The sequence below is a fragment of the Leishmania infantum genome, chromosome 21 (assembly GCF_000002875.2).
Source record: "Leishmania infantum JPCM5 genome chromosome 21".
Lineage (NCBI taxonomy): Eukaryota > Euglenozoa > Kinetoplastea > Trypanosomatida > Trypanosomatidae > Leishmania > Leishmania infantum.
Window position 1 is genome coordinate 218,928 of NC_009405.2, and position 26,061 is coordinate 244,988.

General features: G+C 53.5%; 8 protein-coding genes across 8 annotated transcripts; 7 read left to right on the forward strand and 1 right to left on the reverse strand.

Moving 5' to 3' along the window:
- Positions 1 to 1,655: 1,655 nt before the first annotated feature.
- Positions 1,656 to 2,744, reverse strand: LINJ_21_0780 (conserved hypothetical protein; the record flags this gene model as incomplete). The annotated part of the gene is made up of 1 exon (XM_001465346.1): positions 1,656 to 2,744. One exon carries the CDS (start codon positions 2,742 to 2,744, stop codon positions 1,656 to 1,658), a length of 1,089 nt encoding a protein of 362 aa, XP_001465383.1.
- A 7,219-nt stretch (positions 2,745 to 9,963) lies between these two features.
- Positions 9,964 to 11,109, forward strand: LINJ_21_0790 (conserved hypothetical protein; the record flags this gene model as incomplete). Its single annotated transcript, XM_001465347.1, has 1 exon — positions 9,964 to 11,109. One exon carries the CDS (start codon positions 9,964 to 9,966, stop codon positions 11,107 to 11,109), a length of 1,146 nt encoding a protein of 381 aa, XP_001465384.1.
- Positions 11,110 to 11,531: 422 nt separating this feature from the next.
- Positions 11,532 to 11,849, forward strand: LINJ_21_0800 (putative 60S Ribosomal protein L36; the record flags this gene model as incomplete). Its single annotated transcript, XM_001465348.1, has 1 exon — positions 11,532 to 11,849. One exon carries the CDS (start codon positions 11,532 to 11,534, stop codon positions 11,847 to 11,849), a length of 318 nt encoding a protein of 105 aa, XP_001465385.1.
- Positions 11,850 to 12,116: 267 nt separating this feature from the next.
- On the forward strand, positions 12,117 to 12,455 carry LINJ_21_0810 (conserved hypothetical protein; the record flags this gene model as incomplete). The annotated part of the gene is made up of 1 exon (XM_001465349.1): positions 12,117 to 12,455. One exon carries the CDS (start codon positions 12,117 to 12,119, stop codon positions 12,453 to 12,455), a length of 339 nt encoding a protein of 112 aa, XP_001465386.1.
- A 350-nt stretch (positions 12,456 to 12,805) lies between these two features.
- On the forward strand, positions 12,806 to 13,126 carry LINJ_21_0820 (putative ATPase subunit 9; the record flags this gene model as incomplete). The annotated part of the gene is made up of 1 exon (XM_001465350.1): positions 12,806 to 13,126. One exon carries the CDS (start codon positions 12,806 to 12,808, stop codon positions 13,124 to 13,126), a length of 321 nt encoding a protein of 106 aa, XP_001465387.1.
- Positions 13,127 to 13,664: 538 nt separating this feature from the next.
- On the forward strand, positions 13,665 to 15,833 carry LINJ_21_0830 (conserved hypothetical protein; the record flags this gene model as incomplete). Its single annotated transcript, XM_001465351.1, has 1 exon — positions 13,665 to 15,833. The coding sequence occupies one exon, from the start codon at positions 13,665 to 13,667 to the stop codon at positions 15,831 to 15,833; it is 2,169 nt and encodes a 722-aa protein (XP_001465388.1).
- A 1,129-nt stretch (positions 15,834 to 16,962) lies between these two features.
- On the forward strand, positions 16,963 to 18,387 carry LINJ_21_0840 (19S proteasome regulatory subunit; the record flags this gene model as incomplete). Its single annotated transcript, XM_001465352.1, has 1 exon — positions 16,963 to 18,387. The coding sequence occupies one exon, from the start codon at positions 16,963 to 16,965 to the stop codon at positions 18,385 to 18,387; it is 1,425 nt and encodes a 474-aa protein (XP_001465389.1).
- Positions 18,388 to 21,008: 2,621 nt separating this feature from the next.
- LINJ_21_0850 (conserved hypothetical protein) lies at positions 21,009 to 22,502 on the forward strand (the record flags this gene model as incomplete). Its single annotated transcript, XM_001465353.1, has 1 exon — positions 21,009 to 22,502. The coding sequence occupies one exon, from the start codon at positions 21,009 to 21,011 to the stop codon at positions 22,500 to 22,502; it is 1,494 nt and encodes a 497-aa protein (XP_001465390.1).
- Between the last annotated feature and the right edge of the window lie 3,559 nt (positions 22,503 to 26,061).

Below are 26,061 nucleotides of genomic sequence, written 5' to 3' on the forward strand. Positions count from 1 at the left end.
ACAACACGAGGACGAACGCCTGTCTACACCTCCTCCTCCGTCACAGGCCCAACCTCGCGTGGGCCGATGGCAGCCGTAGACGCACACGCGCCACAACAACGCGCTGACCCAGCCATCGGAGAGCACGGCCCCCGCCCACGCCCACAGCCCATGCCTCGCGGGGCGCCGCGCAGCCGCGCCCACCATGCCGGCCGCCACCGGGCGCATCCCCCTCGCGGTGGCGCTCGGGCACCCCACCCACACACCAGTGGGCGGTGTGAGGGCCGGGCCGGGTGGGAGACGCTCGGGTCACGATGACGCTCTGCCCATCATGTGGATGGATACAGATCTGCCTCGCTGTCGCGGGCCACTCCGATGCAACGTCATCCAGGACGCCACCGCCGGCACCAGCAGCGACACATCGCTCTGAACCCTCCCCCCTGCGGCGTAGGTGCCTGACCCCGTCACCACCAGAAGCGGCTCGGCACTTGGCAAGGGATGGGGGAGGGGGCTGCCCGGCTTTTCCCAGACAGAGAGAGTGGGTGCTGAAGTGCCACGCACTGAGGGGTGTGCGTGCGTCCCTCCTCTGTCATCAGGGATAGAGAGCCGGCTCCAGATTAAAACGCGAAACTGTAATAGTCGCAAGACACAGTGTCCTCGAAGCAGAGAGACTAAAGTCACACTCTCACTCAGGAACAGTAATAAGTGTTGTTCTCTCTGCTTCGGTCTTTCATGATAAGATACGCTTTCGACTGTGAGCAGACAGTTGTCGAACCGTGTGTTAGTAAGCAGAAGAGATTAAAGTACGGTGTACTGATGCTAGCGGCAACCAGGTTGATGAGAAAGGCTTTATAGCATACCTGGCCTTTTTCGTGTATGGCGTGCTTGCACTAACCGAAGGCGGAGATTCTCCTGCTCCTGCGGTGGCAGCTTGCTCTCCTTTTCCATTATAACAGGAGGACACTTCAATCCACCATGCCGGTATCATGATGGTCAAATGAAGGGAGAGCAGCACACAGATCTGCGTTGGCATGGTCCTCCTCGACTTAATACTTAGGAAGAGCAGACAGGCTGTAGAGCTTTGCCACGAAAGCGAAGAACTTTTCGTACGTTATAGGCACTTTTCTCTCTGCTTTGCACGCCTTCAAAAAGACGCCGAAGGCCTTATCCGATCGGCAAGACTCAACGAAGGGAAGCAGCGCTTCAACCATAGGAGCACTAAAAGTGCCGCTCCCGCTTGAATAAAAGATCTAGAAAGCCTCTTTCAGCTCCACACCTTTGTTGTGCAACACCCAGAACATAGTTGTAGCCGTGGCCTGGCACCTTTGCGTCCGCTTTTGCCCCTATGACTCCGGTGACGCACTGAATGCTAAAGTAAAAGATGCTCGAGAAAGTAAGCGGAAAGTAGCCAGAATGTGTTGGAAGCTGAGGGATAGTAATACGCGGAGAGAGTCTGATTTGGGTCCCCTGGTCGAGATATTTCACATCACGGCCACGACTACAACACTCTCCTGCACGTTCGACAGAGAGTTTTAAGAGCAGGTTGCTGCGCCAAGAATGCAGTTAATATAACGTGTCAAATGCAGCTATCTTCTACCTCGTTTCGCGCGGAATGCAAAGAAATAGAAACACTACTAAGTTAAGAGAAAGCAGGTCATGCCTGTGTGGTACATTCTCTACTTTGCCTCACTGAAAGGAGTAGAGCTGTGTGCCTCGCCGTTCTTCACATCCAGAGTGTTAATGAGATCGGATTCTTGCGCTCCACACTGACTAACTTCACGGAACGGGGTATAAATCGGTTGAGGTAAAGGCTCAGGGGTGTACATGCCAGACGAGCCTACACCGCGGATGCCATGGAAAAGGTACCCGGCGCTCTGCAGTTGTTCTACAAAGTCGTCCACTCGCTGAAGGGAGTCACCATTTCTCCGGGTCATAGACTGCTGCAGTGTACGAGCTAAAGTGGCTAGCTGCGTCCCGTCACTGCCACGCAAACAGGAAACAAGCGTGTGCATCACGTAATCGGCTCCATACTTTCTTCCAGAGCAGAACTCAGGCCTGCGCGAGCGCACCCACTCGAAGAAGTCCACAAAGGGGTTGGTTTGGCGAACCGCCTCAAAGTCCTTCTTCATCTGCTCCTGCTCACTTTGCTGAAACTGTACAGCAAACAGGATGTGCTTCGCCTGTAGCTCTACGCTCGCCGTCCAAAGAGGCAGCTCCAGCCCATTTACTCCGCGTGTGAATTGACGAAAGAGGATCTTACCGGATAAGTACACCATCGTGCAACCTGTCAACAGGAAGAGCCAGTCCACCCTTCCTCGATTCTGGAAAGCGCCGCCACCAAACCCTGGGTATCCCTGTACTCCAGCGCTTCGCGCAGCCTGCTGAGCTGCACTTGCGTTTATACCCATTGTAGAGAAGTGCCCATATTCGTGATGGGTCATTTCAGGGATCGGCATTCCGCGATACTTCTGCTGGACCTTTTGGCGGAGCTCCTCTTCCCTAGCGCGCTCCTCCGCACTCTGCTCAACACGGAGGACTGCGGTCGAAGACAACAAGCGCGCCCCTACCCAAAAGGGTGGCGATGTGCGGTGCATGCTGAGTCGAAGCATGGAGAAGTTGTGTGCGATGCAAACCACTAGTCCTCCTTTGTTGCCAAATACAGGAAAGTCGAGAGGGAGAAGAAGCAAAAGTGAGGAGCGCAAAGGAAAAGGCCATGTTTCGCACCGTGCAATGCTACCGCTCGCGACAGGTGGACTGCTTTGCATCCAGCCATGACAGGTCACTAGAATGTCATGACTCTCTTTGCTTTGCTTTTGCTATGATCGACTGTGTGTTTGATCCTGGTTTTCTCTTTTTGATCCGTCAAATAGACCACAGCTACTTTCGCCAGTGTGAATGCGTCTGTGAACGGGGCCTTTTCAACTCCAGTATCATATCCCCTGTGTCACGACCCTCAGAGTTGCCGCTACTCAGCGTTCCCCTGAGTGGAATACACCTTCCAATGAGCAACGCGATCGCTGCGGCAACCACCACACTGGTGACTGGCAACAGTACATCCGAGTCATTGATAAATTGAAAGTCCATCGCTAGTGCTGTCTCCAAGATTCACCTTTGCGACTGATTAAGAAGAAAGGTAAGAAAAAAAAGTGGAAATAGTGGACAGTTGGTAAATGTGTTGTAAAAGTTGAGTTCCGTGGTGGATACTTGAGAAAGCAGACACTCCCCGCCTGTACGTGGGCAGCATCGATTTCAATACGCTATGCGCCTGCGTTTTGTGCAAGAAGCTGCGAAAAGCTTCAGGCATTGCTTTTTAGTGATGTCTCGGCGCTGTACCACTTATTGTTTCCCCAGTGAGTCGATTGACGCACTGTGCCTGCCCCTTGAAACGACACGCGCACCATAGTTTCCCGTTCACTGCGACCATAACAACATTAAAGAAAACCCAACAGCAGTGGTACGTCGACCACACATCCACAAGCTTCGCTTTATTTTCAAATCACAGATAGGGTACAGCGACTACCTATAACCCTTCGCACCCACTCAAAGAATCACATTTTTCGATAAAAACTCCCTCCACCTCCGTCACTCCACAATGCAAACCAAGGCAATCCCTCAGCCGTCTCACAAACAACAAGCCTACCCACCATTGCAGCCAAGGGTCAGCAATCATCCAAGTGACTGTTCAGCTGAACGGCCCAAAGATCCTCTTCGAAATAAAACATTGAAGGCCGCCAGAATTGAAGCAAGCCGACAGCAGCGCCAGCAAGCGAAGAAAAATGTCGAATTCGTGAGGTTTCCAGGGATTGTTTTTAGTCCATTGTTGAGAACAGGCTAAGATCTGTGCAGTAAACCCCAAGCCTCCAGTATACAATGAGCTCCGCCACGTCGAGCACCCCTCCCACCAGCGAATCAGCTCCCCGCGGACCATCCCCTAAAGCATGCGTCCTGCACCGTGCACAGCCATCACATCCGAAGCAACGCAACGCCAAAACGACTTCTTACAGTAGAATCAAAACCTCTTTCCTCCCTTCGTTCGAGCAGACACTAGCTCTCGAGGTAAACTCAACACAGTCAAACAACTCCCTTGCTGGCAAGGCTTTCGAACACGACAGGCTGATCACATCCTGGAACACCAACGATCCTCTCCCACCGAGCTCCACCTCCTCAGCCACGTTCCCTCGATCCGACGCCGGTAACCATCTATAACACACATATGCTTTGCAGCGGTTACAGAAGTTCCGAAGCTGCTCTGTTTTCGCACATGTCCTTCTCCGCTACACAACACGAGGACGAACGCCTGTCTACACCTCCTCCTCCGTCACAGGCCCAACCTCGCGTGGGCCGATGGCAGCCGTAGGACACACACGCGCCACAGCAACGCGCCGACCCAGCCATCGGAGAGCACGGCCCCTGCCCCCACCCACGCCCACAGCCCATGCCTCGCGGGGCGCCGCGCAGCCGCGCCCACCATGCCGGCCGCCACCGGGCGCATCCCCCTCGCGGTGGCGCTCGGGCACCCCACCCACACACCAGTGGGCGGTGTGAGGGCCGGGCCGGGTGGGAGACGCTCGGGTCACGATGACGCTCTGCCCATCATGTGGATGGATACAGATCTGCCTCGCTGTCGCGGGCCACTCCGATGCAACGTCATCCAGGACGCCACCGCCGGCACCAGCAGCGACACATCGCTCTTAACCCTCCCCCCTGCGGCGTGGGCGCCTGACCCCGTCACCACCAGAAGCGGCTCGGCACTTGGCAGGGGATGGGGGAGGGGGCTGCCGGATTTCCCCGGAGCAAAGTTGGCGCACGGGGCCCTCGAAGCGCCCTTTTCCACGAACACCACGAATTTGTGTCTGAAACCAAAGGCTACTTTGCTGCCCGGAGTAAAGAAACAACATTTGTGCTTTCGCAGATGCTTTTCTGGGGCCACAAAGCCTCGGTTGAGCCAGTGGAAAGATGGATGGCAGGACCGGAGAAAAGCAAGCTCTTAAAGAAGCGTCCTGTATGGCCTGCTGCTTTTGATCGAGGCAGTAAACAAAACGAGCCACGACTTTTCTTTTGGAGTGCAAAGGCTTTTCTTTTTAGACTGCGGCGATATGACGAACTTACGCCCTTGCCGAGGTAAGCGCCCTCTCTTTCGGCATCATGGTGTAGCCAGATTCGGATGCTCGTAAGCGGCCATAAAAAGTTACTCAGCCGCTCCATCGAATTCGCTTCAGACACTGACACAAAAGGTTGGCGTCGTTTTGCATGTTTTCAAAATCCTCGCAGCCCAAGCGCTCTGCCAAGGCCACGGTAAGCGCAGGCAAAAGGTGTCAATATAACACTGGGAGGAGGAAAAAACATGACCCCCAGGAGTCCTTTACCGATGTCCGGTTCCGTCCCCGCCTGCTTTGCCTGCGGGTGCCCAAAAAATCCGTTGGCGCGCCCTCGCCCATGCATCATCGACACCAATGCTCTCGGTGAGAAGTGGGTCCAAGCCCGCTCGCCTCCTACACGCGTTCTCTGCGCAAAAATCTGAGGTTGTGAACTCAGTTTGTGGTTGCCTTGGCGGCGAAACAAACTGGGCCGGCAGGTTTTTGGTGTGTTGTCGGGCGGGTGCGTGGGCGGCCCCCAAAACCCCCAGGCCGCAAAGACCCACCGACCGCCCCTCGGCCCCTAGCCCCAAGAGGAGCCGCAACCCCTTCCGGGTAGCGAAGCTCTCGGCAAACACCGCGCCCACGCATTCTTGGGGCCCCACCCCACATGAAGGGTAAAAAACATGCGAAGAAAGCGGTGGTGACGCAACGCCTCCCGTTCCCAAAGGCACGCGCCGGGTTTTCTTTAGAGAAGGGCCAGGCAGACACACGACCCCCAGCCGGCCCCTGCAGAGCCGGAAGCCCTTTCAGCGCCACCGCCTGGTAGCACACCGCCTCCCCGAAGCTACCCAAACAAACTAGAGCCTGCCGAAGGGCACGCGCTGAGCATAACTAACGGCGACCCCACGAATGCGCACGACGCGGGCAGTTCCCCAGAGGCCCGGGAAGATCCGCCTCGCGCCAAGGGGTTGGAATGCTTTGGAAGCGTGCGGTTTGAGGGGGGCGGCTGGCGCAGACCGCGCGAAAAGTTTTCGGCTCACCCGATTTATGAGGAACCCGCTACTGAACGCTATTTAAACAAGAGAACCAAAGATTGAGGCACCCCAGATCCCACCATGTGCCGCGCCGGTTTCCTCGCGCGCGCTTCGGCCGCGCCCCCCCCCCTGGCGGCATAACCCGGCACGGGCGAAACGGAAAAACAGGAAGCGCGCATGCGCGTGTGACCCAATTTAAAACCTTATGCGCACTCCTTCAGCATGCGGTTTGTTTTCACCGAGCGCGGGCCCATGTGGTGAGCTCATTTCTATTTTTAAAAGGGGCACTTCGTTTTCCAAAGACCAGGGTTTTGTGACCCCCGGGCCCCAAAGCAGGGCGCTCGCGCAAAGGGGCCGGCCCCACCCTTTTCCCAAAACCCCCCTTTTACCCCCCCCCCTTTTTACACACAGAAAAACAAAACCAGCGTCATTAATCGAAACGCCCTGGGCTAACAAAAAAGCCGCAGAAGGTAGCCGAATAGATGAAAAAGAAATGGGTCTGGCCACCTCAGCCATAAACACCTTTTTCCGGCCCCGCGACCCGTTCCCCACCACTGGTTCGAAGCCCTCAGAATCGACCAGCAGGTTTTATCAGTTTTCTTTCCTGGCGCGGACAATTGCAAACCAAAAAAAAAAACATTTTTTAAACCGAGGCTCAATGTGGGCCTGCGATTTTGACTTTTTCCATTTTCGCAGGCGGGTGATGACCGCACCCGCCCCCCACTAGTCTCAGACGCGTGCTTCTCCAAAAATTGTTCGCAAACGACTATTAAAATTTGGTAAAAAAATCCATTGTATAAAAATTTATCTTTTAAAAGCAACAGAAAAGGAACATCATTAAAAAGGCGCCGGCTGTCATAATTGGCGAAAAAAGGGCGCGCGTTTGGAAAATATGCCGATTTGAAAGGCCGGGCCGCATGGGGTTCGAAGGCCCAGGGCGCCCCGCAGCTTCTAAAGACAGCCGTTGCTATAACCAAAGGCGCCGGTGGCAAAGAAAACAGGGACCCGTAACCCCGCGCACGGACAAGCACCGCAAGCACCATTCAAAAAACGCATTTCGAAAGAAAGAAATCGAAAGACAGCGCCCGCAAACAACGCCTTTTATACGCTAAAAAGAAGATTTGGCAAACACCACCATCGTGAGTTTTTACGCCCCTTATTTATATCTCCGGAAATTTTGCCTTTTCTTTGATCTTGCTACACCCTAAAACTGATTACTTGGCATTTGGTGCAACCGTTTTTCCTGCTTCTAAAAAAGATCTTGCGACGGTAGTTCTTGCCCGTCTTCTTTCGATAAAATTTTTTCTTTGGTTCTTACAAAACGGCTTTTTTCGTGTTTCCTTTGACAGTAATGGGCCGCGTTTGGCGTAAACGAAGTGGCTCATTTTCGCCAGACCGCTGCAAAGCCACTAAAAAAACATTTTTTTTGCCAGGTCCAAGACAAAAAGCTTTTTTTTATCAGCACCATAGCGGCACCAAATTGCGGCACAGCGCCGCGGCAAAATGCTGCCGGAAAGAAAAGAAACAAAGCAAAAAAGTTCGACTCACCCAAACTATTGAAGTAACCCCGAACATAAAACACAACAACAAAGTTCTTCATTACCTTTCCCTTTCTTTTCTGACCCTTTCCGAAGCATGAAACCCATTTTTCCCGTCAATTAGCGATAGCAAAAAAAAAGGCGCACCCCGTCAGCACAACTACTTTGGCTTTATGCGTGGTGCAAAAAAAAACCAAAGAAGAAAAGACCATGCAGACCTTTTTCGGGTGAGCTCTTTTCGCGCACCCGCCACGCTTTCCGCTCAAAACACACCAGCCGACAACCTTGCCCGGAATATATTCGCTTTCGCGGCCACGCTTTCGAAACACCGGGCAGCCCCCTCCCCCATCCCCTGCCAAGTGCCGAGCCGCTTCTGGTGGTGACGGGGTCAGGCACCCACGCCGCAGGGGGGAGGGTTCAGAGCGATGTGTCGCTGCTGGTGCCGGCGGTGGCGTCCTGGATGACGTTGCATCGGAGTGGCCCGCGACAGCGAGGCAGATCTGTATCCATCCACATGATGGGCAGAGCGTCATCGTGACCCGAGCGTCTCCCACCCGGCCCGGCCCTCACACCGCCCACTGGTGTGTGGGTGGGGTGCCCGAGCGCCATCGCGAGGGGGATGCGCCCGGTGGCGGCCGGCATGGTGGGCGTGGCTGCGCGGCGCCCCGCGAGGCATGGGCTGTGGGCGTGGGCGGGGGCAGGGGCCGTGCTCTCCGATGGCTGGGTCGGCGCGTTGCTGTGGCGCGTGTGTGTCTACGGCTTCCATCGGCCCACGCGAGGTTGGGCCTGTGACGGAGGAGGAGGTGTAGACAGGCGTTCGACCTCGTGTTGTGTGGCGGAAAGCGGCCGTGTTTGAAAGGGAGCGGGGTGCGTTTGGCTTTTTGGTGTGTTTTGTTTTTTCCCAAGTCGCCGGCAGGTGTTTTTCCGGGGAATAAGGGTGGGGGGCTGGGGGCATGCGGTGGCGCTTTCCAGACTGTTACGTTTGCTTAATGCTAGGGGGTCGTTGTTCCACATGAAGATGAGTTGGAGGAATGGGGGTGCTTGTTAAAATATTTGGGGGTGGGTCGTGTACGGGGGGGGTGGGAGGCCTGGCTTCCGCAAAAGCAGTGGGCGAGAGAGTCGTTAGCCATGGCTAGGTTTCGGTGGATCGGCTTGCTAAATGTTTTTTGTGCTGTTGTGTATATCTGTTAGCTTTTTTTTGTGGGGTTCGGGGTATCTAAAAGCGAATGATGGGGACGCCGTGGGGATAGTCGCATATGCTTTGTGTTTTATTGTGATAAAGTCGCAGTGATTCGGATGGCCAAGGAGTTTTGTGTAACGATGAAAAAGCTGCAGCTGGTGTAGTTTCGAGGGAATGGTCCGTGTTGGGGGTCCTTGAAGCTCTTAGAAGCCCCTTTTCGTGCCACGAAAGGCTGCCAGGTTGTGGACGGCAGTTGCGTGTGAGGTTTTTTTTTGTCCTGAACCTGTTTCACAGGAAAACGGAATGGATGCAAGTAGAGCGAGTACAGTTTCTAATTCCTTTCTGCGCTACGGCCAGTGTGGCGGGCATTGTCGGTGGTCTTCTGTCCTAAAGTGGTGGTGGTGGGAAATGATAGCGGATGGGTGTTTGCTTGGAAGGTGGGTGGGCAGGCCTCGCATTAAGGTCATCGTGGTGGGCAGGTGATGGTCAAGGTTTCCCTTCTTGCGGTGTCGTGGTGATGAAGAGTTGCGTCGACTGTGCGAAGGGTGTTTTATGAATTCCATGGATTGGAAAAGGAGGTTCTTGGTGGAGACTGCGTTGATGCGCGGTAAATGAGAGAGTTAGGTGCTCGGAGAAATTCGCTTCCATGTGATGCGCTGCTCGATCGCCGGATGCGCCGCCGCCGCAGCGCAAATGCCGCATTGCTGGCGTTTATTATCGATATATTTACACTCCCTGTTTATTGGGTGTGACATGCTCAATGTACGCACCGTAGGGCAAAAGAAGACTCTTGCTAGTTACTGTTGAGATCTCGCAGGGCTGTGAGTGAACAATCGGGGTTGAAACACCAACTCTTCTCTCGTTCGCTGCTGCTGAGGCTCTTTCAGTTGCAAAACCGATTCACAAAGAAATGGAAAAGCAGATGCGCACACATCGCACCCTTGAAACGTTGCCCGCGCTGAGTTCGACTTCTTCCCTTACAGCATCGAGCATGAGTTCGCGGACGGTGTCGGCTCGCTGCCATGGACAGCTGGAGGCGTAATCAAAAGGACCCGAATAACTCTAGTAGTCAACTGTATGCTCCTTGTAACTTGTACTCACCACCTTCTTCGATACGCGATTCGTAGCAATTACATGACACCCACTTTGTGTTCATGCACGCCACCTACTTGCAAAGGGTCACTCGGCATTTTTGCGAGGATAAAGGGAAAGAATTTGACATTGCGGCGGAGGTTAGACATGCAGGCCAGGCCACGGATGTGCGCCATCTCGTACCCTTGACAAAAGCGGGCATACAGCACTTTTCGACCTTTTTGCCACCAGTAAGAAGCAAAGATGACCTCGATACTCTGCCCGAGAGGCTGAAAGGGAGCGAGGAGCTTGGCTTCTCACCTTTGTTCGACCCCTCTTTGATTGATGCGTGCTGCCAGCGCGGCATTTTTCCCTTGGCGATTGCAATCGACGACAACAATTTTCTCTTTGCTCCAAAGCTGCACGCGGAGAGGGCTGTTTGCGCGCTTGCTGAAGGCGCAGCACAGCGCAACCCTATGGATGGTTTTCCCTTCTGTGAGGGTGACGAGGGCATTTTCGACAAGAATTGCCTGGGGGTTTCGCGAAAGCTCACAAAAGCGCCGAACGAAAGTACCCGTTGTCCCTCGTTCGACATTTTCATTAATCGAAAAGAGGACCTAGTCGACGTTTTTACGCTAATAAGGCGGCAGCATGGCGAAAATTGGCTGTGCGCGCCGCTACGAGTGTGTTTGCTACACATGTTTTTCAATCCAACCAAGTACGCAACCAAAATTATTGTCACTGCTGTTCGTCATCGACAATATAGCAACGTGCCTATCTCAGGGAACTCACCTGTCATTCAAGAAGGGGAGCTCGTTGCATGCGAAGTTGGCTATCTAGTTGGAGACATTTACGCTTCCGCAACCGGTGCATACTGTATTAGCGGCGGTGGGTCTCTGCAATTGAGCCTAACTGGCGTTTGCATGAAATCGGCTGGTTGCCGCTTATGGGATTTGGGAATGATGTTGAGATACAAGAAATCTCTGCAATGCGTTTCTTTACCTCGTAAAAAATGGCAAAAGATGGTCTCAGCGCGCCGCTCAATCCCCAACGAACATATTTTGAACTATTTGCGAGATTTGGAGAAAGGGCGCCCAGTGAGTGACTTTTTAAAAAGTGACGTACCACCTGCCATCGCCGATCCGAACAGCAAGTCGCAACACAAGAAGCGGCTAAAGAAAGAGGCTGCTATCCAGCGAAAGGCAGAAAGAAGAAGGCTTGATCTATAGGCTTGATCAGCTACTTGGCTTTCAACAATATACGTATATATATATATATATGTATGTATTTGGTGGTCGTGTATTGTCTAGCTGTCTCACATTTTGCGCCCCCAAGAGACGACAGCAGTAAAAAAAAAAGAGAGCATGTCCAGAAATAGGGAAGGCTTTGTAGCTGCCTCTCTCTTTCGTACACGTTCAGCCTTTTCTTCTATGGTGGCAACGTGTCGAACGAAGTACAATTCGGAAGGATCGTATGCGCAGACGTTTAATCCTTTCTCGTTAAACTATTTTGCTTCATGCTTTACCATCTCACTCTTTTCCTTTCCTTTAATTATCTCTATCTTTCGATGGCCTATTTTCTGCGTTTTCACTCACAACGCCAAAACTCCTTTGTGTGCTCATTGCATTCTCGCGCGATCAAGGTGACAATCATGTCCGCACCTACTCCTCGCACCGGCATCATTGCCGGCTTCAACAAGGGTCACGTGACGACCCGCCGCCCGCGCCAGCCGTCGCCCAACGACCGCTTTGCCGTGCCTCACAAGCACCTGCGCGCTGTGAAGGCTATCATCGCTGATTTAGTAGGCTTGTCCCCCCTGGAGAAGCGTGTACAGGAGTTTCTGCGTGTCGGCAAGGAGAAGCGCGCCTTGAAGTACTGCAAGAAGCGTCTTGGAGATTTTACTGCGGCCAAGAAGAAGCGCTCGAAGATGGAGGAGGCGCTGCGTCACACAACCAAGAAGCACCATTAAAGTATTCGGCAGCTGTCATCACTTTTTTTTCTACTTTGGCAAAACATCAAGCGAGAACATAAGAAAACAACAACAACAAAAAAACAATATAATGATAAAAAAGCGCTATCACAGTGACTAACTGCACCTTTTCCATGCGAGCTACTCCTGTGCTCTGTTGCCCTCGCTTTTGTGACGGTGCCTGTGATATCGATTGACGCTCTACTATTCCTTTTGCACCCTCATCTCTGTTCTCTCTTGAACCGCTGCACTACTCATCTGTGTGACATGAAGGCAGATTGCTCTTTATCCTCTCACCAGCTCAAGAAGCTCGACAAGAAGATGGGAGACAGTACCATTATTGATCGTGATGCACTCACCGAATCACAGAAATGGTCATATATTACGGACAATACATTGAAGATGATGAGCTTGGGATTTCTCTGCGGCGGTGCCGTTTCAATGGTTGTATTTCGCTCGGTCGCGTCTCGCGCAGCTGTCACCGCGTTCGGCACAGGGTGTGGCATTGGAAAGTCGTACGTCGATACAAAGTACGTTTTAGGTCATGATGTTGCTGCTGAAACGGTCTGGTCTGCACAAGTAGCACCACCAAAGAGTAGCACGTAAGTCTTTTCTCTCTACAAGTACGCCATCTTATTTTTCCAGCGAAGTTCCGGCAGAGTTCAGAACAAGAAAACAAATAAAACGTAGACAAAAAGCAAGAGCAGTTGCACCACGTCGCCCCTCAGCTATCTGAACTCTCTCTTATCTACTCACCCACTTCGTTAATAGTCTACAGAGGAGGTCTTGCATGCCTTTTGGCTGCTGTCTCTCGCCCTATGTACTTTCTTATTCATGTCCTACCTATGGCTCCCTGCTGCTCTCTTTTCAGTGAATCCATATTTTTCTCCATAATAGTCCCGGGTACTTTTCACACTCTTACTCTTTCCAAAAACAGCCTTTTCATTTACGCGAAGATGATGCGCCGTGTGATCGCCCAGCCCGTCGCCCGTCGCGCGGCGGCCGCCTCCAATGCGCTCGTGGTTGCCCCTCGCCAGGCCTCCACTGTCGCCCTCTCCGTCCAGGGCCTGCACTACGTCGGCACCGGTCTCGCCGCCATCGCCCTCGGTGGTGTTGGCTTGGGTATCGGTGCCATCTTTGGCTGCTTGCTGATAGGCTGCGCTCGCCAGCCCAACCTGACCAAGATGCTCTTCAACTACGCCATTCTCGGCTTCGCCCTGACGGAGGCCATTGGCCTGTTCGCGCTGATGCTCGCCTTCCTCATGCTCTTCTCGTAGAGTGCCCGTGAATCGTTCCAATGAATTCTACTATCGTCTGGTGTATGCGAACTTCTAGGATCCTTTGTTTTGTGTATTCTGACGTAATATTTCTCTTGTGGTAAAATAGTTGTGTAGGCAGCGTTAGTTACTATATGAGGCGAAAAAAAAAACAATGAAAACAAAAAGTGGATGCCAATATCTGTCTATAGCGGTTTTATGGCGCTCTCTTGCCCTTAAACGAAGCATATCGGTTGCTGTGGGCAGTGGGCAGCTCAATTGAGATTGCACAATGGCTCGAGCTCTGTGGCACGACGTGGGCTGGCTTACAGGGAGCAAAGGTGGGGAAGGATAAAATGCGCTGTTCTCATCTTTGCGCCCGTCGCACAATCGGTCTTCTTGTCTCTCTAGACAGCGAAAACACACGCACATACGAATAAGCCCGTGAAAGAGAAAAGGCGTTCGCCTGCTTGAAAACAAGTATGCTCTACTTATTTCCCTCTCCCTTCTCCGTTCTTTATTTGTGCTCAAACTAATAGATTGCGCTTTTTTCCTGAAGATGCAACGTTTTGCAGTTTCGAATGATGGTAAGCTGGCATGGGGCTCTTGCTTCGCGAGCTGCCACGGAGGTCAAGTACCGGCATCCATCAAGCTTGTGAAGAAAGCTGGCGACGGCGACAGGGTGGAACCCGCTTGTGTGGCTTTTTCTTCTTTCGACGTGGAGCGCTCAGCACGCTTCGGTATCAAGACTAGCTACAGCGCGGGTGACCATGTAGTCCTCGCGTTCAATGACCCCGACTCATTTTTTGCGGCCACTATTGTGCGCTGTGACACGTGGGCTGTGCAGTGGGCAATAGAAAAGGCTGCGTGTCTTACTGACGCTTCCGTAACACAGCTGGCGGCTTTGTGCGCGAATACGGTGTGCGGTGTGGCGACGGCGTCTTGTAGCGCTTCCTCATCATCCCCGGTGCAGCGCCTTTTTGTTGCCTCCCGTTTTGATGTCCCTACATCAAGTCGCAAAGCAAACAAGGAGTGGAGGCAGTTCCTGGCTCCTCCGAGGTCGATTGAGACGGGGCTGGAGGAGGAGGGAATCGCATCCATTAGCGCATTCGACAAGAACACTCTTCTTGCTCTAACAGGGAAAGGCTCTCTGGCGCTGGTGCGCCTGGATGCTAGGGCACTGAAGGAACAGCCGGCTTCGGCATCGGCTTTCTACACCGTGCAGCGAATCCAGTGCAAGCTAGCACTAGCAAGCATTCGATCTCGCATTGTGGTCTACAACGATGACAAGGAGCACGCTTATGCAGCCGTCTACTCAGTTTCCGAAAAGGCGATGGAGCTTGTCTATTTTCATCAGACTACGGCGGAAATATCCTCGCGCGCTGGTGAGAGGGCGGCGACCGTCCTGAAAGTGGCCACGAGCATCCCTATCGACGACTTGCGCTTTGCCGGGTCGTTTCACCTTGCCGTGAGCTGCTCACGCATAAAGGAGAATATGCAGTTTGTCGGCCTCATTCCTGGCGCCGACGCGCTGGAAGCGATGGTCTTCGACCCTCTCACGGTGCCATACGCTCCCATCACTACGCTATACAGCGAGTCGACGGAGGAGTTCGTAGTGATCTCTTCGTCTCAAGAGGTTGCAGCATTTTCCACACTGACGAACGAGCAGAAGGTCGCCTCACTCATCGGGACGACGCTGAAGTTTTCGACTGGCTCCTTTTCTCAGGCCTCGCTGAACAAGGCTGCTTGGGGACTGATCTCCAACCCGTTTCGTCACTATGGCCCGAAAACCAGGCGCCATACAGAGGAAGAAAGCGGCGCGAACGAAGAGGAGGACTTGCAGTTGCTGCAAGGTGCTGGTGCCCGGTCTGCCGGTCGCTGGACCCCTTTGACGCTGTGCTACGCGTTGGCAACTCTCCGGTCATCCTTGCCCACGACGCAGGTTGCAGTGTTCGCCGTGGAGACTGCGCCGTTCCTGCACACGCGACTCATCAAGCAGTGGCACAATGCCACCACTGGGCTCAAGACGATCCTGGGAGCGGCTTCCACAGAACTAACTGGAGCTCTCGCGCTTCCGTGGAATCCGCGACATGTTCGCCGTGCCTTGCGCCTCTTCAGTCAAGACGAGCTCTCCTCTCTTCTTCATCGCATCGCGACGACGATAGCGGCCAGCGAGCGTGTGGTTTCCCCGGTCTCGTACCCTGATGCCACCACGACCGCTGTCGACATTGCACTGCATGTGATCACACTGGCTCGGCAGATGGGTGCCACATTGAAGCCAGAGGACGTGAGGATCGTCGCCATTATTCTGCGAGCGGCTCGCGAGAGCAGCCACGAGCTGTTGCGCTACGCCAGCTGCATGGAGCTGCTGATGGAGAGCCATTTACAGCAGAGGGCCATGGATCGCGTCTTGGCACGCCGTGCCTCTGCACGCGACGAGGCTGATGAGGTGTCGCAGACTCTGGAGGGGAACTTTTACGGCATCGCGGCCGAGCTGCAGACTGAGCGGACACTACACACACGCTACACGTCAAACGCGTGGGCGCAGCACCTGGGCAAGTGCAAAGTGCAGTACAAGGCGGAAGCCGAAAGCGCGTTGCGGCTCCTTGCAGCAGCGCACCATAAGAGCGAGAAAACGATGGAATGCGCTCTCAGTGACTGGCGGCAGCTTGGTTCCACGCCGCACCAAGACCCGTTGCTGAACCAATTTGAGCACGCACTCCTGTAGGTCGTTACGGGGAATCGGGGCGGCAATCATGCGTGATGGTGTTTGACGCTGAAGCCGAGGAAGTTTCAGCCGCCTGCAGCATCAGCGAAGTGCACGCAGACTGTTCTAGGATTCTTCTCGAGAACCACTGCAGCGTCACGAGTAAAATGCGGTACGGAGGAAAATTACGATTAAGGTAAACCCGTAACCCACGCGTGCGAATCGCCGAGCGCGTCGTGTCTTTGTCAAGGAACAAACAACCAAAACAGTCAGAACAAGGTGCTCACCATAAGTATGGGAAGGAGGAGACGGTTTTTCACAATCGGTAGATACTCGCTGCGATCTTCTCTGTTGATAGATGGCTGTGGTTTGCAGGAGTCACGTGCCTGGCGGTGCTTCATCTTTACAAGCACTAGGCAACTCTTGGGAGGGAGGGGTAGGAGCGCGTGTTCGTGATGTCTTGCCCTTCCCTCGCATAGCATCTCTACCCTTACTGCTCTCCGCGCGAATGTCTGCAATGACAGATACTTCATGACAAGTGCTGAGCATCTTCTGCTACCACCATCTTCCCTTTCGACTCCTTCGCCTTTTTCTTTCTTGCTGCTTTCCACCTTATGGTCCTCTTTCAAAGCTTTCGTGCCAAAGCAGGACACGTGTACACAAAAGAGAAACCAGAACACACACACACGCCCATACATACACGCATAGCCGTTTCACTTCTCCGCCTTGTGGTCACTTGTCTCTTTCTCTCTCCTTCTCTATTCGGTAATCTCAAATCGTTGAGACGCGCCCCCTTTTTGGCCCTTCTTCTTTGTACAGCCCACAAGAAGCAAAGAGCACGCTGCCTCGAGCGGTATCTGCGTTTCTCTATCTTTTTTTCTTTTGGTACCCTCCCTCTTGCCTTGTGCCGCCGTAAGATTCCATACACCTCTGTGCGCCACACCATTGTCACTCTCCTCTTCCCCCCTCTTTCTCGGCTCTCTACAGCTGAGCAGCTCGCAAGCCTCTTGTCCCCTTTTCAGCACTCCTTGCCCTAGTTTTAGAGCAGCTCGCAGCCTTTTGTTTTTCTCCTCCATCCCTCGCTCGTTCGGCTTTGCGGCTGAGGGGATACAAGTGCGTTCATCGAAAGTTGCACAGGCCGCAGTGAACCATGGCGGACAACGAATGGAAGGGAGCCAGCTTCAAGCAGGATGAGGACCATTCTGCGGAGACGGCAAAGCTGCTAGAGCGGGTGAACGCGACAACGATACCTGTTCTTCTTCGCAGCAGCAACGCAAAGCTGGGTGACATCGTCGCTGAACTGCTTGCGCTGGAAAAGGTGTCCCGTCTCGGCGGCGATGCTGCCTCTACGAAGCTGCTGGCGGTGGAGGTGCTGCGCATCTACCGCACGCAGAATGAACTGGACCAAATGCTCGAAACACTGGACATGCTGATGAAAAAGCGCGGCCAGACCAAGCAGGCTCAGAGCGCCATGATCGCCGAGTGCGCAATCGTCCTGACGGACGACTCCTTGGCGAAGGAGAAGCAGGAGGAGGTGCTCGAGCGCCTGGCCTACGTGACGGAGAACAAGATCCACGTCGAGCTGGAGCATGCACGTTTCACCATTGAGCTGGCGACTCTTCATGAGGCGGCGGGCCGCAAGCGCTCCGCGTGCGATATGCTGCGCACGCTGCACATCGAAACCATCACAAACATGCCGCGCTTAGAGAAGCTGGAGGCGCTGAATCAGCAGATCCGCCTCTGCCTAGAGCTGGAGGACTACGACCACATCCCTCTTGTTTCAAGAAAAATCAATCATCGCGGTCTTGGCCGCGACGAAGCCCAGCAGCAGAAGCTCAAGTACTTTGAGCTCATGCGCGCATACTATGCACACAAGGAGTCCTTCTTCAACGTTGGCCGGTGCTGGTACGAGATGTATAACACCGTGAAGAGCACCGATGACAAGCTGTCTGCCTTAAGCAACATGGTGGTACACTATCTCATCGCCGAGAATGCTACCGCGAAGGAAATCGAGGACCTGGCGGAGTGCACGGCGTTTGCACCTGCCACCAAGCTGCATGATCGTGTTGCAGCTCTTTCAACCATTAGCGAGAAGCTGAGGAGCGACCTGGAGGACATCCCGCAGCTGTACGCACTTCTGCAGCGCTTCAACAGTATTGAGCTGATCCAGGAGAGGGTCTCCTCGGAGGTGGAGGTGCTGTGCCAGACCCACCCCGAGCTGGCTCCGTACCCTGCGCGTCAGGAACTGCTCAGCAACCGCTGCAGCGAGCACGACATCATGGTCATTGCCCGCTTCTACACTCGCATCCCACTCAAGCGTCTTGCGGAGCTGGTGCATCTGTCGCCAGAGCATACGGAGATGTTCATCATGACAATGGTCACGAACAAGACCTTGTACGCGAAGATGGACCGTGTGGATGAGCTGGTGGTGTTCGAGGCGCGAAAGAACACGACGGAGGTCGTTGCGTCGTGGAACGACTCGGTCGAACGCAGCGTTTCACTGCTCGACAAGGCATCGCACCTCATTACAAAGGAGCGGATGCTGCACAACCTTGCCTCGCGGAAAGTCCACTAGAGGTGGGCTAGGGATGATGCAGCGGCTACACATGTGTATGTGTGTGTGTGTGTGTGCATTTGTGTCGTCGATATCACGTGCGCTCACGATGCCTCTCTTATCTGTAGGGCACAGTCGGAGGCTCCTACCGCTTTCACCGTCGATGGAATCTGCGCGATCGGTTTCGAACGCTCCGACTCTTTTGCCTCCCTCCCAACAGGAGTAGTGGGCGCTTATTTTACCTCTCTTGTCCGACGAGCAAGGCGTGGCCGCTTTCGGGGAGTGAGAACACGATGCGTTGTTGACTGCGTCTCTCTCTGTCTCTGCAACTTCATTCCCTTCCAGATGCTCCGTAGGCGCTCTGCGCTTCTTCTATGTGTGTGGTTGTTGTGCGTGTGTGGGTGTTTACGCGTTTGTGTGAACTCTGAAGTGGCCCTGCCTGGGCCGATCACATCTGTGGTCTGGAAGGAACAAAGAAGAAAAAGATAACAGGGAAAGACGGCGTTGGCCATCAAGCACGGCATACGGTGAGAAAGATTACTGCATCCACTATTGACAGTCTGCGGACTATGTGGAGCTTACGGTGGATCTCCAGCATTATCCGAAGGTTTTATGCGCTTTCTGTCAGCTAGCAATGCGCGCCGTCGCTGCTCACTCGAGGAGCAGGGAAGGCACTCTCGCTGTCCTTGTAGACTAGAGAGGACGTAATCCGGAAGTGGATGAGATGGAGAAAGAGAAGGGGAAGATCACTTCCTGACCATTGAGGCGAAATAACGGCCTTGGCCCCACATCGAATGAAAAGTGGTCTTTTGAGATAAGCACGCAGTATCCCAATTCTATTCTCCGCCTTTTTCTGATCCTTTTCGTCTTGTGACTGGCTCAACACGCTTTGCTTTCTCTGCGACGCGCTGCACACAATGCGAATCCAACACGCCCACGCGTATTCCCACTCACACACAAACATAACTGTATACGCGTCAACACCAATCCTGTCGGTGAAATCATAACTGCCTGTACTTCTCATTTCCCCTTCCGTGATATTCGCTTCGACACGCGCAGAATTGTCTCTTCGCTTCTTCTCAGCTTTTCTTTCTGTTTCGAGTCCATCCCGACATTCTCACGCTCTGAAGGTTACTCGAATCGAAGAACACCTATTTTCCTTTTTTTACACTTTTCTCTTTCCCTCTTCTCCTGACATCCGCTCCCACATTTTGTCTCGGCTGTTGACACTGCAGCGCGATAGACGCATCCAGTGACACTCCAAAATATCACCGCGGAGCTGAGTGTGCCACATTCTTTCTCCCTCTCTTTTTCCGCTTAACACAGGAAAGAGGCATTCTCACGCAGACGAAGGCGGCAACGACAATCAGCAGATTTGAATCGGGAAGCACTCTCTTAGAAGTGAGAAGAAATTCTGAAGTAGGAACAGCCCACGAGTGAAGGACAAGGACAGAGCGCTGCAAAGAAACTTGTTTTTCCTTGGCCACTCGCTCACCGCAACTGTTCCCTTGTCACATCTCTACCTTCCTTGCCCTTCTTCTGTCTGCCAATCCATTCATCACATTCGTTGTCGCCTCCCCCCACGATACCCATTTGACATCGCATACCTCTCTCTGTTTCCCACTCCTCTTCGAACAGACCCCCCCCTCCCTCTCCTTTTCTGCCCCAGACCAACACACGCACAGACGTCTTTGCTGAGCTTCGACACCTTCTCTCCCCCTTTTCATCTTTCTTGTCTTCTAATACTATAACTAACTAAGCGGGAAGGAAAACGGGGAAGAAGGAAAAGGAAACAGCAACTTCGAAAGAGTACAAGAGAAAGACGAGAAGAGGCGAAGGATCAAAGTGAGGCAACGAAAAAAAAAACACAGAGAGCAACAGAAGGAAAGAGGAAGGGAGAGGCAAGCAGGATTGGATTGTAGTGGCATCGAAGGCACCTGAGCAAGATAGAACTGTACATCGATATATAGATAGACACGCACATAAAGAAGAGGGACATTTTCTGTTCGTCTTCTTGTCTTTGTGTCCTGTCTTCTTCTGTCTTTTTTTCTGACGCCACTTACCCTTTGCTTTCCTCCTTCCTTTGTTTTCCCTCGTCCTGGCCTGTCTTCCTATTGTCTGTTTCCTTCTCTTTGTATCTGCATCATCTTCTATCCAGTATATATATATATATATTATTTCGTTGGCGCTACTCCTCGGTGTTTTTGTTTCGATTGCGTCCTTTTTTAAATTTTTTTTTCCCTCATCTTCCCGCTTCTCTGCTTCAGGAAAAAAAAAGAAAACCGACACTCAAACACTCGCAGAATAAGCAAAGTTGTCTTTTTTTTTGCTTCTAGTCGTTGCCTTGTTTGTGTCTGGCTTTTTGTTGTTGGCATCTGCGTTGACCATAAACAGACACAAGTACACACGGACATACAGGCAGGCCTTCCTCGTTCATATTATCAATTTTTGTTTCTTCTCAACTTTCAATGTGAGTAGATACAAAAAAAAGGGACCAAAAACGGGCTGTTGACGTGATACACGCCAGAGAGAACCTCTAAAGAGCCACACGCAGTTGCCGACGCGTTTATATACGCGCGTTGTGTCACCTCTTTTTGTTGGATCACACTGCATTTCCGTTGGTCTGGTGAGCTGCGCTGCGAATGAGCTATACGACCCATCTGCGAGAGCCAGCACCCTTTGCGGTGCCTTCCTTAGCCTCAAAAGGGAAGGGCGACGACTTCCAGCAGCCGTTCGGCGGAGAAACGTGTAACGGGTACACGGCGACCGAGGAGGGAAGCGCGGCACCTACCGCGGAGGTGAGTGAGGAAAAGCACAGCTCCAGCGCTAGCTCAGATTACAAGAAGGAAGATGAGAAGTGGATCTGGGTGCTGGACCCGATGACCCGCAAGCTGCGGGTACCGCTGCACTTGCTCGTTCCCACCCACGCCACCTCGACACCTGGAACGGTGCCGTCGCTGTGCATAGCCTTTTTGGAAGGCCGATGCCGCCATGCTTGGTGCCGCCAGGCGCACGTGGTGCCGTCTGCTATCCCGCAGCTGCGCTACGAGGCGCTGAGCTCACCCACGTGCTGCCACTTCCACCAAGACCCGCAGGACATCTCGATGCTGAAAAACCACTTCAAGTACATTCTCATAACTGGCAACGGTGGCAGCAACGAGCTGATTCCTGCGGACCGTGTGGCGTGCACAGTTGGGCTGCGCCGCTACTTGGTGCACAACGTCCCAAAGAAGTCCGTCTGCGCGTCCATCAATGCGGCAGAGAAGCGATTGGTGCCCGAAGAGAACGATATCCTTGAGCTGCCGGCAAAGTTCATTTGCCGTTTACACTTAGCGCATCGCTGCCGGTACCTGGATGACTGCAACAACATCCACATTTGCCGCGAGTTTGAAGTCCGCCTGCAACCGCCTCCGCAGATCCTGAGCTCGCTCAACTCCGTCACCACCTCGACGCGCACGGTGAACATCGGTGACACCTGCTACACCGTCACCCCGCTGGCGGTTGGCGACGTGAGCGACGACGATTTCAACGCCATAGCTGAGGCGAAAAGGATCAACCACCGTAACGCCAGCACGCCTGCATCCGCGATCTTTAAGAGTGCCGTCCCGCCATACGACGCGGCCCTCGGCGGCAGCAGTGAAAACGGCAGCCCTATGCCTTACTCCGCCGCTGGTGGTGCCTTCCCGACGTTCCCTGATTATCGTGGCGCACTACGCACGCCCAACACCAGTGCGGTGACCCCGCCGTCGGGGCAGTCACCGGCCTTCCTGCATGCAGAGTCTCCGTCGCAGATACCGCCAGGCGGCTTCGGCTTTGGCGGCCACCTGCGTGTGTACGATGTTCGTCCCAAAAATCAGTCCGACACGGTGACGCCCAGCTGCACCAACAGCCCGGCGATGAATCCCAATACACAGGAGAAGAACGGCGCGGGCGGAAAGATCGCCCCGCCCAAGTACACAGATGGTGCATCTCCCACGGCCATGGCGTCCCGCTCCAACGGGATGAGCGGAAGCGGCTGCGCGAGCAGCCGCACCGAAGGCGGAATGAGTCTCGCGACGAGCGAGGCGAACACTCCCTTGGCTACCGGCGGATACAGCATTATATCGGGGCGGACCGCTGTTACAACGAGGAAGTAGCCGAACTCCTGACTGCCCGGCATACACTGTGTGCGCGTGGCTGGCTCGTATTCGCTGGTACTGCTTTTTTTTTCACGTCTTCCTGTCCGTTGCCTGCTCTTGGGCGCCCTGTCAAGTCCGTCTCACTTTCGTCCTCACAATACTTCTCTCAACGGCTCCGCTGCTGCAACGGCTGCCAAAGACCGTCCTTAAGAGGGTGAAAGCAAGAAGATGGTATGGAAGAGGTGGGGAGATCAGGCAGCTTTTAAGTAAGCCAGTTCTAACTCTGTGCTTGACTCTCTGTTATTGCTTTGCTTTACCTCCCCTTTTCCCGTCTTGTTATGTTGGTGATAATGGTTCACACGTGTCTTTTTCCTTTTTTCGGCATCCCCCCTTTTTTCCATTGCTCCCACGGCGTATGTGCGACTTCTTCTCACGCGTCGCTCTGCTGATTTCCATCGAATAGCACGAGCCCACCCCTCCCTCCCTCCCCATCCAGTGCCTTCTTTCGCTTCTCCCGTAAACGGAACATTTAGGGGGGGGGGAGATCGTGGTGCCGCGCGTATATTGTGTGCCCTTGTGCCAGTGTGCGAATGTCTAAGCATGTGTGCGTGTGTGTGTGCGCTGTACTCATGCGGGATAACAGCATCGGGGGTACCGTGAGAAGGGTCGTCATCTACGTTTCCCATAGATCGCATATCTTTGCTTTATTTTCACCTCTTTTTGTTTTCTCTTCTCTTCCCCTCTCTCTACTGTAACGCACTTCAAGCTTTCCGCTTTTTCCACTTTTTTTATGTGCGAATTTCACCACCTGTCATTCTCTTTACTTCCTTCTTTTCTCTCTCTTGTATGCGCTGCATTGCTGCGTGCACCTCGAATCGTTCTTTTTTGCCCTCCCCATCGAAAAGAAAGCAGCACGCAGTAAGTAATCGATTAATGCATACACCAAAAGCGGCAGGACTGATGAGGAGCTGGGGATGGCGAAGGCCCAGCTCTTTAGGCCAGTAGGAAGAGCAAGAGCAGCGAAGACCAAACCATTGAATGCAAACACAAAAGAAGATAATGTTTGATGGTGGTGAATACGTACAAAAAGAGGAGTGTGTGTCAGAGGCTGTATCAACTTAATCTGTTTTCTTATTTCTGCTGTTCTATCATCTTTTCAAAGCCTCGATGACGGGGAACACCTCAGCGCGTGGCACCTCAGGGACCAGTGCACCCACTTTCTCTCCGTGGGAAAAGCCAAGCAGCCCCCTCCCCCATCCCCTGCCAAGTGCCGAGCCGCTTCTGGTGGTGACGGGGTCAGGTACCTACGCCGCAGGGGGGAGGGTTAAGAGCGATGTGTCGCTGCTGGTGCCGGCGGTGGCGTCCTGGATGACGTTGCATCGGAGTGGCCCGCGACAGCGAGGCAGATCTGTATCCATCCACATGATGGGCAGAGCGTCATCGTGACCCGAGCGTCTCCCACCCGGCCCGGCCCTCACACCGCCCGCTGGTGTGTGGGTGGGGTGCCCGAGCGCCACCGCGAGGGGGATGCGCCCGGTGGCGGCCGGCATGGTGGGCGCGGCTGCGCGGCGCCCCGCGATGCATGGGCTGTGGGCGTGGGCGGGGGCGGGGGCCGTGCTCTCCGATGGCTGGGTCGGCGCGTTGCTGTGGCGCGTGTGTGTCTACGGCTGCCATCGGCCCACGCGAGGTTGGGTCTGTGACACTGGCCGGGCGTAGAATGGGGCTCGACTAATGTTGTATGGAAGAATGGGTATATGAGGAAAAAAATTGTGCTCTTGTTTTTATATTTCCTTTGAGTTTTGCAGGTGCGTGGCCTGTAGGATGGCGTGCTTACGTTTGTCAAGTTTCCCGCCTCACTATCTGTCGCTCTTGTTTTTTTTTTTTTCTTGTGCTGTTTATATCTCTCGCCTCTTGTTTTCCTTGTAGTTATCTCCAAACCCTGTTTTTCCTCTTTAGCACCGAATACGTCGTCACTTTGGAGGTGCATGCGGCGGGATGTGGTGATAGTTGTGGGGGTGGCGCCGAGTGTGTGCATGTGACTGTCCATGTGCTTCTTTGCGCGGCCCTATGCTGCCGCTGTTATTGCTTCCATTTTTTCCCCTCTTTGCCACGTCTCTCTCTCTCTCTGACGCCCCAGACATTCACTGCCCCAACATGCATTGTTGCCACTCCTGTGATACAGCAGCGAAACGGAAAAAAGGGGAGATAACGTGCGAAGGGCTTGATGGCGTTGAGCGTGTCTCCGCTGACGTTGTCCTTTCACATTTTTCTTCGCGGCTTCTCATTTTTTTTTTTGCAACACTGTTAATTAATAATTGAAGAAAGAGCGACGGAGGGAGAGGGAGGGGAGGGGCAGAGAGTCAGCCAGAGGAGCAGTTGAACTGTAGAGTGCATGTCTGATAGAGAAGACTCAGAGCAGGAGGAGGAACCAGAGTAACGCGCAAGCGAGCAAGTGGGAGACCAGTGTTTCATAAAAGTGGATCCCGCACCATCATCGTTTCTCTCTTACGCAATGCAATTTACGACATCACTTGCGACTGCTACTACAGCTACCGACTAAGATCTCTCTTCGCCTTTGTTCTTGTTTTGTCTTTCTGTCTTTTCACTTTTGGTATGGTCATCTTCTTTTTCCCCCTGGTGTGCTACGATGCTTTCGTCCGTGCGGCTGCGTGTGTTCTTTGTGTATGTATGTCCATGTCTATCTCCTGGGTTCAACTGTTTAGTTAGTTTTTTACCTTTTTTTTTTCGCTTCCTCCCTTGATGTCGTATCTTGCTCTTTCTCTCTCTCTTGTGCTGTATTACGTACACCAAAGAAGAGTAGAAGAAGTGAGTATTCGAAACCCACCTACCTACCCACACACGCACACGGGCGGGAGGCACAGTGTCGTACCTGTCTGCTGTGGCGACGGAAGCTCGCTACGTGTTTTCTACGCCTTTTGACTCGTGTGCATCGTTGGGCGTGTGTGGCTGCTCGTCAATGCCTCTAATTCTCTGCGTAACATGCAAGAGGCCAAGAGGAAGTCCGGGGGTGAGCGATGTGGATGCTCAGCTGCTTGTTGACGACCGACTCATAGGACCCGACGTAGTGAAGTTACGGAAGCAGTTGATGAGTGTCTCCAAAGGGGCACGCGCTTGAACTGTTGGTGAAGGCTGCAAAGATGGTCAAGGGCTCCCCTTCCCCACGGCCCTGCTTCAACCTCCGTTGAGCGTGCAATCTAAGTGAAACCCCTCTTCCACTTTTCCTTTCCGCCTTCACCCATCTGGCTCCCATGTCCCTGCATGTGGATGCATATTGTTTTCGACGCCTGCTTCATCACTCAGCACACACACCCAGACACACTGTACTTATGCCACCAAGTTCTCCCCTCACACGCGAGCAACAAGCAAAGCAACGAGAGCGAGAGGCCTGTAGCATCGGAGACGACAACGCACGCCGAGCGGCTCACGAACAAAGTCCCCCCCCCTCGGGTAAAAAGACGACATACAGAGAGACGGTATGATACACAAGCGCGCACGCCACTGTTTGACTTGCATGCCAGCATTTTTTCATTTTCTTTTTGCGTTTCCATTCATCGAT